Source organism: Mollisia scopiformis (genome assembly GCF_001500285.1).
Source record: "Mollisia scopiformis unplaced genomic scaffold LY89scaffold_6, whole genome shotgun sequence".
NCBI lineage: Eukaryota > Fungi > Ascomycota > Leotiomycetes > Helotiales > Mollisiaceae > Mollisia > Mollisia scopiformis.
The window spans coordinates 742900-758834 of NW_017263586.1; the positions used below are offsets into that span (position 1 = coordinate 742900).

General features: G+C 47.6%; 3 protein-coding genes across 3 annotated transcripts; 2 read left to right on the forward strand and 1 right to left on the reverse strand.

Moving 5' to 3' along the window:
• Positions 1-1978: 1978 nt before the first annotated feature.
• LY89DRAFT_444525 (SIR2-domain-containing protein) lies at positions 1979-4025 on the reverse strand. The gene is made up of 2 exons (XM_018207573.1): positions 3583-4025; positions 1979-3532 (listed from the first exon to the last, which is right to left on the reverse strand). The coding sequence occupies exons 1-2, from the start codon at positions 3854-3856 to the stop codon at positions 2295-2297; spliced, it is 1512 nt and encodes a 503-aa protein (XP_018074844.1). The 5' UTR covers positions 3857-4025; the 3' UTR covers positions 1979-2294.
• Positions 4026-4194: 169 nt separating this feature from the next.
• Positions 4195-7778, forward strand: LY89DRAFT_579417 (uncharacterized protein; the record flags this gene model as incomplete). Its single annotated transcript, XM_018209001.1, has 5 exons — positions 4195-6499; positions 6598-7065; positions 7112-7164; positions 7212-7469; positions 7524-7778. The coding sequence occupies 5 exons, from the start codon at positions 4195-4197 to the stop codon at positions 7776-7778; spliced, it is 3339 nt and encodes a 1112-aa protein (XP_018074845.1).
• Positions 7779-13444: 5666 nt separating this feature from the next.
• LY89DRAFT_682215 (mitochondrial carrier) lies at positions 13445-15121 on the forward strand. Its single transcript, XM_018214458.1, has 7 exons — positions 13445-13533; positions 13601-13663; positions 13719-13741; positions 13802-13812; positions 13871-13900; positions 13955-14038; positions 14087-15121. The coding sequence occupies exons 2-7, from the start codon at positions 13615-13617 to the stop codon at positions 14796-14798; spliced, it is 909 nt and encodes a 302-aa protein (XP_018074846.1). The 5' UTR covers positions 13445-13533; positions 13601-13614; the 3' UTR covers positions 14799-15121.
• The last annotated feature ends 814 nt before the right edge of the window (positions 15122-15935 follow it).

Sequence of the window (15935 nt, forward strand, 5' to 3'; positions counted from 1 at the left end):
TCACTACAAGTCCACAATTGCCCACATATCAAGCTGCAACCAAGACCGACCGGCTGCCATCTTCTCAGAAGCTTACAAGTCCTCAAGCTCAACGTCCATTCGCCGGTCAGTAACTCTGCATCGGCATTTGTTGCCTCCACATTTCTCTTTAGGACATTAAAATGGTAAGTCAAGCGACCGAAGAAACATCGTTGATCACTTGTGGCAATCCACAACAAGCAGCTGGCGAGGCTGAGCTTCAGCCAACATCGAAATCTTTTTGCCTTCTAGACCCCCAACCAGCCTCCCCACTTCTGATACGTGCCATCTGCACAAAGAAAATTGGCATGTGGCAACTTACACGAGGCGCCGAAAGACAAAGGTTCTCTTGCCGGATTCTGAAAGTTCTACCGTACTCCAGTGTCCACTTTCTCCGGCACAGAACAAGTTCTCGACCCTTTTTCCAAGAGCACTGCCTCCATTGGCATCCTTGGCCCAATTATTGACAGGCGCACCAAGCTTTTCTTGGGCGTTAAACGTTATGATCTCTTCAAGATATCGGAGATGATCCAGAAATCATCGATACCGTATTTTCGGCCAAGCAACCTTCTCCAAAAGTCCAAGGAGCGAGAGAAACAGTTTCGTCGAAACATGTTTCAGCCTTGGCATCCTTTCACCATCTTTCTATCCACTTCAAGCCTAGTGCTGCGCCAATCAATGCTCGCTTATCGGATTTGTATCAAGGTTGACCCTCTGGCAGATCTGAAGGCGTTCTCCTTTCTTACTTCCAACAAAGCAAAAGAGGCTGAGTCCTTTAGTATACCTTCGTGTACAAGTTTCGATACCTCATCTAGTATGGAGATCATCAGCACGGGATCCCTTCCAACCGTGAACATCTCAAGTCTCGTGATCCTATCTTACCAAGTCTGACACGATACCGCTTTACCTAAAGCATGATTTGAGTTTCTCAAACAAACACAAATTATACTCTGTCCTCCCAAGGCATAGCATCTCACATCCACGGTTCGTAAGACCTCCGTTCTGGGCACTCAACGCCAACATCCTATACACAAGGTAAAGTCTTAAGTACAAAGTCAGACAAGAACTCAACGCCAAGTCCCGTGATGATACACTTGTACCTCAGGTGTCTGATACCGGCAAATCCAGTTCCACAACCTCGAAGGGCTGTGTCTTATGTCCAGTGCCGTAAGTGAAAGCTCCCGAACACAACACGAGGAGGCAAGTAAGCGTCCAACCACTAACCTCCCGGAGCTCGAGTCCGCAATCAAATATCTCGTGATGCTAATCTATCCGAGTGGTACGAGGTAACATCTGTTTCTTATTCAGAGCTGACTAGTCTATCCGGTTCCCAATTTTCTGGATCACTTCATACGCCACTTCAACACTTTACCAACTCATGCTTCCCAATCCGTATACTGCCTTCCACTCCAGAAAGGAAAGAAACCAACAGGAACTTCCTCTCCGAACCCTGCCTTTGCCTCTCTCCTTCCCAAGACGACCATCTATCTGATTGATAATTTGTCACCGTACCTACGCCGAGGCACTTACCGCATGCGGAGGGGCAGTGCAATACCCGTCCCACCCACTCACTCGTCACCGGTATCAAGAAGTGAGCGAGCTGTGTGGTTGCGATATGTTGTGTTGTGTCCCAGTCCCTATGCATTTTCCCGGTACCGGGAAGCGTCTCAGCACATTTCCCGTTGACAAATCTTGAGGCGTGCACGTTTCGGTTTCTTCGACGCGATTAATGTAGTGACACGAGACTTACGAAGACGATAGAAAGTCACGAGTAAACGGTCCTTGAGAGAAGACACGAAAGCAATTTTCCATTAATGCAATTTTTCGTACCTCGAATCGAAGATGTGAACATTTCTCTAACCCTCTGAACAAGTGAAAAGCAAGCAAGCAATGCAGATATCTGTGTGTGTCCCCAAAGTGAAAAAAGGTAGTTGTAACCGGGAACGAAAGAAGAAGGCGATCTGATCTGAATGTGCGGTCTACGCTCCCAATTTCCTCCTTGCAAGCAAGCATGAGGAACAAATAACAAAGCGCTCCGTAGAACGCCTTCCCTTGACAGACAGACGGAAAAGATGATGCGGGGAAAGGAAGATGGATGGATGTAGAACGCGAACAAAGGAAAATAAAGCCTCGAGAGTCTCAGCCCCGATTCTAACGTCTTGTCCTTTCCGTACACTTAGTCCTTGAACTCATCCTCGTCGAGTTCACAGCCCCAATACGTATTCGCTCTCGTACATATTACCCCTCTTTCCAAGACAGCACAGATAGGAAAACGCCTATTCTTTGACCGTAAAAATGTGCCTTGATGTGAAGCCGGTTTCAAGCCTAATGTCCACCTTCTGCTCTTCGGGAATCATCTCGTGCTCGAGGTCCCATCCGGCGCGCTTACACAGCTCAGCCACCACGACGTCGCAATCTCCAAGCATGTCGACATCAAAGTTGACATGTGAGACGGGGGTCCTGGAGATGTACATCTGCGGGATATGCGTCGGGAGGTAAGGAACAACTTCTGAGACAGGTGCCACCTTGAGAGAAGTGCCGATGACGATGACCAAGTCGACGAGGTCTTTGTCGTGGTTCGTTAAGCGCTCAGAGAAGCGGTCTGGGAGCGGTTCGCCAAAGAAGGTGATATCTGGCTTCATTACTCCGCTTTTGGGATCATCGTATTCGTCTTCAGAAGAAGTATCGCCGTCCATGGCATCGTAGCCAGACTTACGTCTCTTCTTGTCCTGGCTATTGTAGGAGCGCTTCCTCTTCATGGCGGTCGGGACCTTGAGTCGCCTCAACCTCTCGATACACATGGGACACATCGGGATTTTTCCGGCTCGAATATCGTCGAAAAGTTTTTCGCCTTCGGTTTGATACTTGCAGTCTATACAAGAGGCCGTGGCGAAAGAGCCGTGACATTGGATGAGCTTTTCGGGGAGGATACCAGCTACCGATTCGATGTTGTCGATGTTTTGTGAGTAGTTGGTGAGAAGTTTGCCTTTTGCCTGGAGAAGGGCGATGAACGCGTGCGTAGGAGTGAATCGGTCAGTTGAGGGGAGGATATCTCGAGCGACTTGGTAGAATATCGAAGGATCCTCTTTGAAGATATTGATATCGAACACCTCTTGAGGGTCGTTAAGACCAAGATGTTCAAGCTTCGAATAGAGACCGATATCCTTGGATCGGAAGTCGGGAATGCCCAATGAAGTCGAAATACCAGCACCAGTAAGAACGATGATGTTTCTTGACTTCTTGATGAGCTCGACGGCGTCATCGATGGTATTGTATTGAGGAAGCTTGATCCTCTTTGACAATTCTCGACTGATGCCCAAACTAAGGAGACCGTAATAGGCATCGTCAGGTGATCCTTCGAGGAAATGGGGTGGTCGCAATCCAAAAGCAGTCAGCAACTTCTTCGCTGTGATTGTGCCAGCTTCGACTGTTTTTGCGCAAAAGGCTTCTGGGCCAATTGTCCGTAGTTGTTGTCGGAAGGCATTTGCTTCTTCCAAAGTACAGTGTTCGGGACCTGTAACTATTTTTAGCGCGTCATAGACTTTGGGGTTTCATGAGACTTACCACCAGCAGTCGTGAGATGCTGATCATCCATCTCCTCTAAAGTATCTTCGAAAAGCGACTCAACTTCGTCCCAGTTCGCGCTGTCTTCGTCTTCTTCATCACCTGACTCCTCAACATCTGGTAGATCGATGCCGTTGACGCCACTGATACCGACACGTTTCGCATCTAACGCGATGGGAATGCTTGGCTCAGTATCGGAGTCGTCGAGATCTATTACCTGAGAAGCAGGCATCTTGACCGCAGCTTGACCAGAGCTTAGTCGACTGACCTCCATCGTGTTGTGGTTGACAAGAGACAAAGTCTCTCCCTGGCGAGAAGTTGAAGAAGTGTAAGAGGAAGGCGAGTTGCGACCAGTTGGCTAGAATTATTTTTCGGAGCGGAAAAAGAAAATGCCGCGGAGTAGCACTAGATTTGGCGGATAAGAGGCAAGCGTTGAGTGGTGAAAGTGTTAGTTGCCGAAATGTGAATGTGAGAGCAGCGAGCATTGACCCGCTATGAGAAAATCAACTTTTTCTTAACGCGCGGCTATTTCTATATCATCAAGACAATTGTCTAAGTCGTAATGGGACAATTGGATGATCTTGATGGTGATTAACAACGTATCATGATTCAATGTCATCGTCAAGAGAAAATGCGGAAGGCAACACACCGCACTTGCTATTCACGGCACCGTCCTTCGGCCCGAGACACCAGACAACATCAGCATTGAATCCTCAAACCCACGCTTCACGACTCTATCGACGACGAAAATCGCAAAGTGAGAATCATGACGACAAACGAATCCGTCTCCAACCTCCTCTTGGTGACCCTAAAACTTCGGAGTCAAGTATTTACAGAGGTTCATTCAGCCATAGTCCACGCCGATCCAGGTCTCTACGAACAGAGAGTCTTGCCCCGGCTTCACCTCGAATGAGTATGAGCGATGCCCACCTTGAGGATTTGTTGCAAAACCTCAATTTTGATCTTGAAACCTATGGTCTAGATGAGAGCCGAGATGGTTTCTTCGATGCATCGTTCCTTAAGCCTACCCAGGTCGATCACGAGGATCTCATGAACGATGCGGAGTGCACACTTCCTATAGCTTACAAGAAAGCAAATCCTCTTTCTCCCAAAGCATTTCTTCCAAAGCAATGGCACGAGGTCAAAGGCGTCTTCCGAGCTGTGATGACCACAAGAGCGGGCATCAAGCTCGCCAAATCCTTCTTGGCATTCTTCATCGCATATATACTATGCCTCGTTCCTGTCATCGTAAAATGGCTTGGTCGGTATAGTTACATTATGGTCTTGTCCACTATTGTCAACCACCCTGGACGATCCATCGGAGCTCAGATTGATGGAACCTTTCTCACTATTACGGGTTCTGCCACTGGTCTTGGCTGGGGCGCATTCGCTCTTTGGGTGTCGGACTCTACATCCGTAGCACGCAGAGGCTATGGTGGAATCTTGGCCACATTTCTCGTCCTTTTCATGGGAACTATCGCAGCTCTAAGATCTTATTACATCAGACTCTACCAGCTTGTTTTGTGTGCTGGTATCGCAATCAGTTACACATGTCTAGCTGACACGTCCGAATCGATTGCCTGGAAGAAGTTGTTTGACTACGCTATTCCATGGCTATTTGGTCAAGCAATTTGTCTCTTGATCTGTTGTACCGTGGTTCCGGATGCTGGAGCGAGACTTCTAGCAGTCGATTTACATGATGCTTTCCGTGTTATGCAAGACGGGTTGAAGCTTCCTCACCCAGATAGTCGCAATCTTCATAGGCAACTTGCTTGGACGTTTGTCAACCTTTCGCAAGCATACCGAGATCTCGTCCTTGATATCTCCATTACCCGTTTCAAACCCGCTGATGTGATGGCACTTCGGAATCTCATGCAGGCAGTCATCAGATCTTTCCTATCTCTAAAGATGCAAACACAACTGTTCGACGACTTCGACGACCCTGAGCATACTGGAGTTGGAGAACAGCAAGATAGTTCACCAGTAAAGCAGACTCCCACTAAAGCTTCTGAGAACACACAAACAAGAGCCAATGATGCCGACGACACCATCATTGACATTGATACCTCAAGAAAACGACCCTCGATCTTCAGGACAGCTACACAGGAGCGAGCTGTCAGACTGGTAGCGGACAGATTAGCTGAACCTACATCAAAACTCCTGTCGTGCATGAGATCTGCTCTAGCACGATGCGATGCCGTCCTTCTCGAGATGTCCGGTCATCGAAAATACCTTGGGCCTCCTGAAGATGTGTCGACAGACATCTTGGCTGCTCTTACCAAGATCCGCAAAGCGATGATCAAATACGACGAAGAAGAGGAGCTGCTCATGAAAAGTCCCGATCTACCTCCAACATATTCAAATCACCCAGAAGTCGTCGAGCTTTTCCTATTTGTGCATCCCATCAGGCTGGGCGCTACTAGTGTCGAAGCTCTGCTAGTCAAAGTCAATGAGATGCAGCAAAGACGTCCAGGCTGGAGGCTATATTTGCCATCATACCCATTCGCCAAGGCTCTGCAAAGGACAAACGCTCAAGTTCGACACGACAGAGGGGGCTTGACTGCAGGTTATTACTTCCGAAGCCAGAGTCAACTCGCAAGAACGATGAAAGGAATGGCGAACGTCTACAAGCCTCTACCTCGACATCAAGGTTCTCAAGCTGAGGAGAAGGATGATCCTATTGACAGCCTCGGCCGATCAGATACTATTGGCAAATATGAAGAAGAGGAAGATATTGCAATGGACAGGGACTCGCAAGCTACAAGGAAGCAACGACTGCGGTATAAGATGTGGGTAGTTTTACATCGATTGCAAGGTTTTGAAACGAGATTTGCTTTGAAAGTTGCGATAACGACCTCGCTGTTATCTATTCCTGCATGGCTTAGTCAAAGTCGAGGTTGGTGGAACGAAAATGAGAGTTGGTGGGCTGTTGTGATGGTTTGGGTGATGTCCCATCCAAGGTTAGATCCCAAGATACAATGCCCCTTCCTAGTATTTGCTAACAATGGTATAGAGTCGGTGGCAACCTTCAAGATCTCGTCACTCGTGCCCTCTGCGGCGTCTTAGGAGCTGTTTGGGGAGGAATAGCTTACGGTGCAAGAAATGGCAATCCATACGTGATGGCTGCATTCGCCGTCATCTACATGTTACCCATGATGTATAGATTCACGCAAAGCTCCCATCCTCGATCAGGAATCGTCGGCTGCATCTCGTTCGTGGTTGTCTCTTTGGGAGCAAAAGCCGCAGATGGTCTACCGTCCGTTGTGCAGATTTCTTGGACTCGAGGCCTAGCTTTCGTGGTTGGAGTTGTGGCGGCAGTTGTTGTGAATTGGATTCTATGGCCATTCGTTGCAAGACATGAACTTCGCAAGGCCTTATCTGCAATGTTGATTTATTCCAGCATCATCTATCGTGGTGTTGTGGCAAAATATGTCTATTATGAGAAGGGAGAAGAACCAGGGAAAGAAGACGTGGAGAGATCAGGTGAGCCAAAACCTCAATTCTTGACTCTGTCACTAATCCTACCCAGAAATGCTCGAAGGTCGTCTCCGCGAAGGCTTTGTCCGCATCCGTCAACTCATGGTGAGTCCCCCTCTTCTCCCAAACTTCAACCCCTCACCACCCCGCAGGCCCTAACCCGCCACGAAATCCGCCTCCGCGGCCCCTTCAACCCCCTCCCCTACTCAGCCCTCATCGACGCCTGCGAGCGCTTCTTCGAATACCTCGTCGCGGTCCGGCAATCCTCCCTCTTCTTCCACCCCCACTACATCTCCGACAGCGAACAAGCAGCCGAGTCCCTGCTCTCTTACCGTCGAGACGCTGTTGCTGCTATTCTTATGAATCTCTACGTCTTGGCTGGGGCTTTGAGAGGCGATAGGCCTGTGCCTGTAATTTTCCCGCGTTCTACCTTTTCTTTTGATTTGTGCTGACTAGGGATAAAGAGATATCTCCCCTCCGCTGCCCTTGCGAGAAAAGCCCTGCTAGATCACATGGCGCTGCTTGAATCGCAGATGGCGAGTACGGAGTCGCCTTCTCGTGTCGTGTCGAATAGGAAGTGGTCGCAGATCTATAGTTATTCTTATAGTCAGAGCTTGACAGGTTGTGTGAAGCAGCTGGAGCAGTTGCAGATTTATGTTAAGGAGATTGTTGGGGAGCAGGGGTTAGTTTTCTCTTTTGCTTTCTCGTTTGGAGAGTGAGTGCTAATTCGTATCTCAGATTCGACCCAATAGACCCTTCACTATACGAAGAGCTTTCATCTGAAAAAGTAAAAGCACACGGGATATTGGACGGTGCTCGGTCATAATCTCATCATATTCAAGCTATGCTACTTAGCCTGAATCCTATCTTCATCTCCATAGCGATATTCAAGAACAAAATATGAATCCTGAACGCCTCGCTATGATATCCTGATCCATACAATACCCAACGCACTCTGACACCTAACCCAAATTCTCCGTCATAATAGTGTTCAACACGCTCATCCTCTGTGGCGGCTTGAAAGGTTTCTGTCCAACAATATTCTTCTTCGGGTATCTCTTTCCTGTAACCCCAAACCCACCTCCATTTCCAAACCCCTTCTTTGGGCCAAGATTAACATTCTCCTTGTTTTCTTCCAAGATCGGCTTTTCTTCAATCTCCATCACAAGAACGCCGTCCCCACCCTTCACTTTCGACGCCGGACTAGCGGTCGCTGGCACAACACTAATCTGCGTCTGCGTAACACTCTTCTCAAAAAGATGATCTTCCAACGCCGTCTTAGGAAGATCAAAAACCCAGTCTTTCTCCTCCATCAACCTCACGAACCTAGCTACCATCTCTTCTTCCCCCTTTTCATTCTTTCCGTTTCCCTTCAACGTCTCTCTACTTCCTACTACGAGAAGCTTGGTCTTTGCTCGAGTAAAAGCAACATTGATGCGTCGCCAGTCTTTGAGCAGTTCTCCAATGGACTTTGCTTCGTTGCTGCGGACTAGCGAGAGGATGATGACTTCTTTGTCGCGGCCTTGGAAACGATCTGCGGTGTGCATCTCGACTTCCGGACGAGAGCGGAGATTGTGCTTTAGAAGAGCGAGTTGGGAACGGTAGTGTGTCATTACACCGATTGAGGATGCAGGCACGCCGGTGCTTAAAAGGGATTCGACGAGCTGGGTGGCAATGGTGGCTTCGGCAAGATTGACGATCCGGTTTCCTTTTGCTTCTTCACGAGAAACAGGGAGCAAAGGATCTGTGTTGATGAATGAAACTCTAGTAGCTGGGTCAACGAGAGTGCGGATCCAGCATTGTCCCTGATTTGGGCCTGCACAGATTGATTTCTGGCTGCGGGAAAGAGTCGAGGGAGAGAAGTGATGAATCCTGAGACCATCTATGTTGGGGATTGTGATGCTTTTATTGGCGACCTCCTGGCTGCCGCATTTGAGACGGCCATTGTAGATCAAGTTGTTACTGAGGGCCATTACATCTTCGCACATGCGGTATTGGTGCTCTAGATAGACGACGGAGCTCGGGTGCGTGTCCGAAAGATGCTTGAAGAGACTGATATCCAGTCCTCCCTTGCGAGCTTCTTCGTTTTGTACAAGTGGTGGCAGTTGGTTGTGATCTCCAACGAGAATGAAAGTTCGAGCTAGACGGATGGGTCCGAGGCAGACAGGCAGCATGATCTGCGAAGCTTCATCGACAATGCAATAGTCGAAAGTCCGCTCGTTAAAGATGGCATGATTGATTCCTAGACATGTGGTTGCAACGATTTGAGTGTCGTGCCAGGCATGTCTAATCTCTTCAAAAGAATCTCTTTTGGTTGCTGCAAGAGTTGCAAAGTCTCGAACCTCCGGGCTGATTTTAGAAAGTGTCCCAATCCGCAGGATTGGAAGGCCATCGTCCTTGAGTTTCAGGAGAATGTTGTCCACAGCAGTATGCGTGTATGATGTGAGCAGTACACTCTTACCTTGTGAAACTAGAGCTCGAATGATATGTGCAATGGTAGTCGTCTTACCGGTGCCAGGCATACCGAGAACAAGAGCGTAGTCTTCGGCGCTCATCACTTTCTGGATAGCTCGTCTTTGATCGACGTTGATGTTTTCTCGGTCCTTCAGCGTGTATGCTGTTGCCTGTGATTTGAATCTTGGTGCATTGAGGTCCACAACCAAACCGCGAATTTGACGTGAACCGAATGGTCCGTCTGCCATGACCTGTATGAGATTGTTGCGAACCGTAGCTAGGCCATTGCTAAACTCGTCCTTATCCAGTCTATATCTCACAGGTTCTTCCCAGATCTTTCCTTTGGCGTCTTCGATGGTGGAGCCTTCCTGAGCTACTTCCATAATGCTTGCAAAGACTTGATTGTCGACTTCATCAAATCCTGGCTGTCGAATTCGAGCGTTGTGAAGTCGTCGATCCACTGCTACTGTAATTCGCTTCTTGCGAACATGAGTTACAAAGCCATTCGCCAGAGCGAAATGCCCGTTTTCATCCGATATCACAATAGGCTCACCTACAACAATCTGTGAGTCGAGGAAAGAGAACTCTGGTCGTGGTTCCGGTTCGATGAGAGAATATCGATAGCGGTTGATTTTTGGTTGATGTAACTCCTCGTAGGCGGAGCCAGGTTCAATAACCAAATCTGAGAAGCATCTGCCTAGCTTCTCTCGCTCGGAACTAAGCATTGTCCAAAGCTCTCGTCGAAACTTCAGGCTTTCCTTCTCTTCTTTGGTGAGCAAGTCATCCCATTTCAAGAAGAACTCCTTGTGCTTCGGCGTAAGATGTTTGACAACATCATCGAACTTGTCTTTGAGACCACTCGTCTCTCCTGTGCCATCGTCGGCGAGCCTATGATAAATGAAGCAAGGCACTTTGGCGTAACAACGACCGCACATGTTCTCCTTCTTCAACATTAGTGGAAGCTGAGCGTCACGCTCGCGAACAAAACATGCAAGTTCATTTCGTTGCATGATCATATGGCGGAGCTCATGACGGATCGCCGGTATTCTGATGGTCTCGGAAGTTTCCATGTAGTAGAGAATACCATAAGCTATTTCAACATCATACCGATCCGATAAAAGAAGATTGTATAGAGCTGTCTGGGCGCGATGGGCAGCGCTTGGGTTCTTGCCAGTCTTAACCTCAAATGGAACCGTCAATGTTCGCCTCTTACCATCATCGTCCATGGTAACCTGGACTGTAGCATCGATATTTCCTTTGAGACCATACATAGGAGACCAGACATGTTCTTCGACGTCGAGAAGCTTGCTGACACACATGCTGGCTTTTTCACCATTGCCGGCCTTGACGATAGCTTGTGGCTGGGTTGTATTAGTTTAGTTCGAGAATTGAAGGAAGGCAAGGTATTACCTTTGGGAGAGATGAGACAAATAGCTCGGCCCAACTTTGCAGTTCGCCCATTTTGCTTTGAAGATATTGAACAGCATGGGGTATCTCTAACTTGATATTGTATAAATCTTCCAGGTGCATAGTGGCAACCTTCTCAATGAGCTCAGACAACCACTCACTATCCCAACGATTGGCCAGCATAGCTGCCTGGAAAATTTCGTGCAGTATTGTCCCATAAACGAGAGGGGCGCTGGCTTCGCTTGTGCTTTTGATCCTGTCTTGGAGTACAGCGCGACGAGTACAGCCAAAAGAGTCCGCTACTACCGTAGAAGATATTAGGTGGTCCGGATGCAAAATAAGAATGTTCTGCTCATCGTCGACGATACATCTTCCGCTAGCATCGAAGAGGCCAATAACATGAACGTACGCCTTGACCGTGACCGGCGACTCGATCCAAACGCCTCGTAAATGGACACTCTTCATAGTCTTCGCACGCTCAACTTGCAGTAGTAGTATCTAGCATGCTTAGTGAGCTTCATTTTTAAGAAGTTGGGGAACAAACCTTTTCTCGTTGTTTTCGACCCTTGACATTTTCGAATTCTGAATCCAAGATATTCGTAACTAGATACCTCTGTATAGCTCGGGCTTTTTGAGCGGACTGAAGGACTTCTTAGTAAGGTCAGAGTGAGATAATGAGATATCATATTTGCTATGGAAATCTGGAACGTACAGATATAAGGCTATTAGCTGTCTGTTGTATGGATTGCGTAGCAGATGCCTCGGCTTCTTCAAAATCAAGCTCGTCTAATCCGTCATCCCCAAATTCATCTTCCGAATCTCCCATTGAGGTGTCCACTGATTTCTGATTTGGATCCAAACTACCATTTGTCACGGATAAGCCGTTTGGAACTGCACTGTGGTCAAACTGGGAAGCAATCTGTTCCATATCTGCAATAAACGAATCGTCGTCGGAGTCGTCGAACTCATCATGACCAGCTCGCATCGGTCTGTGTTCGGGAACTATAGATCTTGCAACTGGGATTCGCTGCTTCTGGACCACCGAATGGGCTTGATCAAGTGGAGGTGGTGGAATAGGAGTGGTCAATTCTGAATTGGTCTTGGTGGGGACTGTTTCAATCTCCTCGAGTATGCTTGCATCGAGATCGTCGTCATCAAATTCGCCGTGATCCGAAGAATCTGACATTTTCTGCTCAGCTGCTTCTGAAGTTTCCTCTCTCATAACTTCGTCCTGCATGGGCTCCTCTTGTGCATTTGAGACGCTAAGCCGATTGTGGGTGTGTTGTGGTTTAGATTGCGATAATCCTTCTTGAACTCTCTCAATTAACACGGATAACTTCGAAGGACCGACATTCATCGATTCGGTAAACACATCATCATTGTCATGGCCTCCAACTCTTCTTCGTTTGGGAAATTGATTGCCGCAACTATTCGCTCTTCGAAATCCCGCGATGGACCTAGGAGTCACGTTTTCCTTGGGTGGCTGGGGAGATGAAGTGTGCATGATATGTGCCAGAGTCGGAATTGGTCCTGCCGGTGTTGTGGTATTGGATCCGTTAAGGGAATATCGGCCCCAGATCTCGGACCCAGGATCCAATTGAGGGGTCAATGTCTCTGTCCTCGACTTGAAATGGGCAGAAGCTGTTGCCGGTGACCCCATAGGTGAAGAACTTCTTGCTCGCTTCTTAGCCCTTCGAATACCTCGAGTCGCTGATCCATTCGTGCTGTCTTTCTCGTTGTCCCACTCTATCCGTTCGTCTGGTGAGATACTCTGGACAGCACGTCTAACATCCCCCATTCCTATCAAATCTAGGAGAGCCAGCTTTCCAGCTGGTGTTGTCGGGATATCCTTTCTCAGTTGTGGCAAGAGGGGTTGTTCCTGCGAGATTTTCTTCTGTGAAACAGCCTTCTGAGCTGGGGGTGCATCATTCTCTTTCTCGTCGTCCGATAACAGGAATACAACAGTTTTCTCCGCATTTTGAGGCTTGGACTGTCCATCAAATTGAAAGCTGCTTAGTTTATTCTTCGTAGCGGTAGACACTGGAAGAGGAGGCTTTTCTTGCAAAGGTTGAGGCTTTGGATTAGCGTTCGATGTCTGTCGACCGGAGAAACTCTTGTTTTTCGTCCATTGTGGTCGATTTTGCTGTTCATACATCATCAGCGTCGATGTCTTGCAACAATACAAACAAATACGTGGTTTGACATACCTTTGGATTTGCAGAATGATTCTGATCTGAAAAGGACTTCTGAAGAGGCATCCTATCTGCCTAACGCAAGTGTCTGTTGCGGTGGACAGTCTGGAGGTCCTGGTGGTAATACTCGTTGTTGGAGAAGTGGTGGTCTTCACGCTCAACATATCTCAAAAGTCGCGGTTGCCGTGCTGGGGACGCGACGCGACATGGCCTTCTCACCGCCTTCTGAAGTGGTACTGCAAGTGCCGTAAACTCAATACGGAAAGGTCGATATATGTGGGACGGGTGCATTGAAGGCCCCATCCGAGGATCGGCTATTAAATTAGCAGCCAGGGCAGCTTGCAGCTTTGATCTCGAGTTCTTGTCAAAGAGTGTGGGGAACAAAACGCCTCTTCCAAACAACCATACAAGAGTTGCACGGGTATGTACCAGCGCATGTTCTGACAATTGGTCATGAATGTTCTTTTGAGACTGATCTCTTATTGCAGAAGCTACCAACAAGATGTCGGCCGATCAAAAGCCTCTGGGCTTCATTTACCAGTTCGCGGCAGGTACGACCCCTCCAACGTCTGTATGCCTGTCAATTGAAGCTTACACCATGTCTAGGAGCTATTGCAGGCGTATCGGAAGTAAGTTATCACTTGTGAATAGTTACAATGTCGAGTCAAGCTAAATCGCGCAATTTGCAGATCTTGGTGATGTAGGTTTCACCCCATTCTTCTCTCCTGACAGATCACATACTGACTTGTCGTCTGCAGGTACCCGTTGGACGTTGTCAAGACTAGAATGTGAGCTTCGAATTTCCACCACTACCAACTGGGACATCATTGACAGGTTGGCAGACAATTACAAGCTGGTGGAGCGACTGGTGCGGATGCGTACACTGGCATGGTTGATTGCTTCCAAAAGATTGTCAGAAATGAAGGGCACGTCATGTTCTTCCGGAAATGCATATTATTCTGACTGGAATACAGTTTCTCGCGTCTCTACCGTGGTATCGAAGCCCCTATCTTGATGGAAGCACCAAAGAGAGCAACCAAATTCGCGGCCAACGATTCCTGGGGAAAGTTCTACCGTGATCTGTTCGGCGTGGCAAAGGCAAATCAATCGCTATCAATCCTGACTGGTGCTACGGCTGGTGCTACCGAGGCTTTCGTTGTGGTTCCCTTTGAACTTGTTAAGATTCGACTTCAAGACAAGGCCTCGGCAGGAAAATACACTAGCAGTCTCGATGCCCTTACCAAGATCATCAAGAACGAAGGTCCTCTCGCACTCTACAACGGACTTGAAAGTACTCTGTGGAGACATATCCTATGGAATGCAGGATACTTCGGATGCATTTTCCAAGTCCGAGAACTTCTTCCCAAGACAGACAAGAAGGGCATGCAAACATTAAATGAGATGTTGGCAGGCGCTACTGGAGGAACTGTGGGAACAATTCTCAATACGCCTATGGATGTGGTCAAGTCTCGAATCCAGAACAGTCCCAAGGTTGCAGGCTCAATCCCCAAGTACAACTGGGCATGGCCATCTATTGCACTTGTCATGAAGGAGGAAGGCTTTGGCGCGCTCTACAAAGGCTTCATTCCCAAGGTGTTGAGGTTAGGTCCAGGTGGAGGTATTCTGTTGGTTGTCTACACAAATGTCATGGACATGTTCCGCAGAATGCAGAACCCGGTAGCATAATTGTAGATGATGGCAAATTTCAGCAGATCAGGCTCACTGCATTTTCCGGATATTCATACTAGAGATTCCATGTACAATCTGAAAACTATGGATAGAGAGCAACAGGTTTTGGAGAGGGCGAGGCCACCTTCAAACATACAATTCGAGGATAAAGCAAGTGCGGAATAGATATCGTCCAAACCAAGTTCTTCTGATGTCCATATGCTTATTCCTGGACATATTATCGGCTCTAGACGTTGTTTATCTAAGGAATGTTTTGGCCGTTGCACTTTGGTGAACTAGTCTGTCCTCGTTGGATGTCCACTCCATGTACCTCACGCCATCTTTAATTTAATCCATGTTTGATTATGTTTCAATGCTTTGTAGTTTGCTGAAATTTATTCTCCAAACCGCGGCAAGAACCGCTCTGAGAGGTTCACTTACTTTACTATGCCTAGAATTATTTTATCTGTTCGTACTGATCCTTCACCTACTCACATCATTGCTTATTGAAGTTGGTTTACAAGACCGTTAACATGATTTAGAGCAGAGCCAAAATCACGGCTGGCTGATTCTTGACTCTTCTATGACAAGACAAGTATTATTACATTTCTTCTTTCACCAGCTCTGCTCAGCCGAGACTCTTTCGATCTGCTGACCGAAATCAGTTAAGGAGGCGAGACTTTAAGCGAGTGACCCATTCCCTCCCAGAACTCTCCGAATAGTCGACATTGTCTCCTGCTCCCATACTCATGTGTGTTATCTGTTAAAAGCGCCATGCAAATCATAGAAAGCAGGCCACATTATTGTTAAGCTTGCGCTTTCAGAGCTAACGAGCAAGTCATCTGAGATTCCACATAGTTTTACAACCTCTCTCAAATTTCAACACGATTCAAATGCGCGCAGCATCATTTTCAACTTTAGTAATAGTGAAAAATGACTCTTCTTACATTCTGCTTGTTCTTTCAATGTGCTTAAAGAAGCAGACGAAAAGTGACATTCATATCTTGTGAACCGCAGAAACAGCCTGATAATCACTTTCCATTATCCACTCTGATATGCTTCATTGTCGTTATATAATCACCTCTCTGGGGTCTTCTGGAGCACAAGTAACCATAAGATACTTCTCACCTCTGGCGTTCAGATTGCTCTGCACTA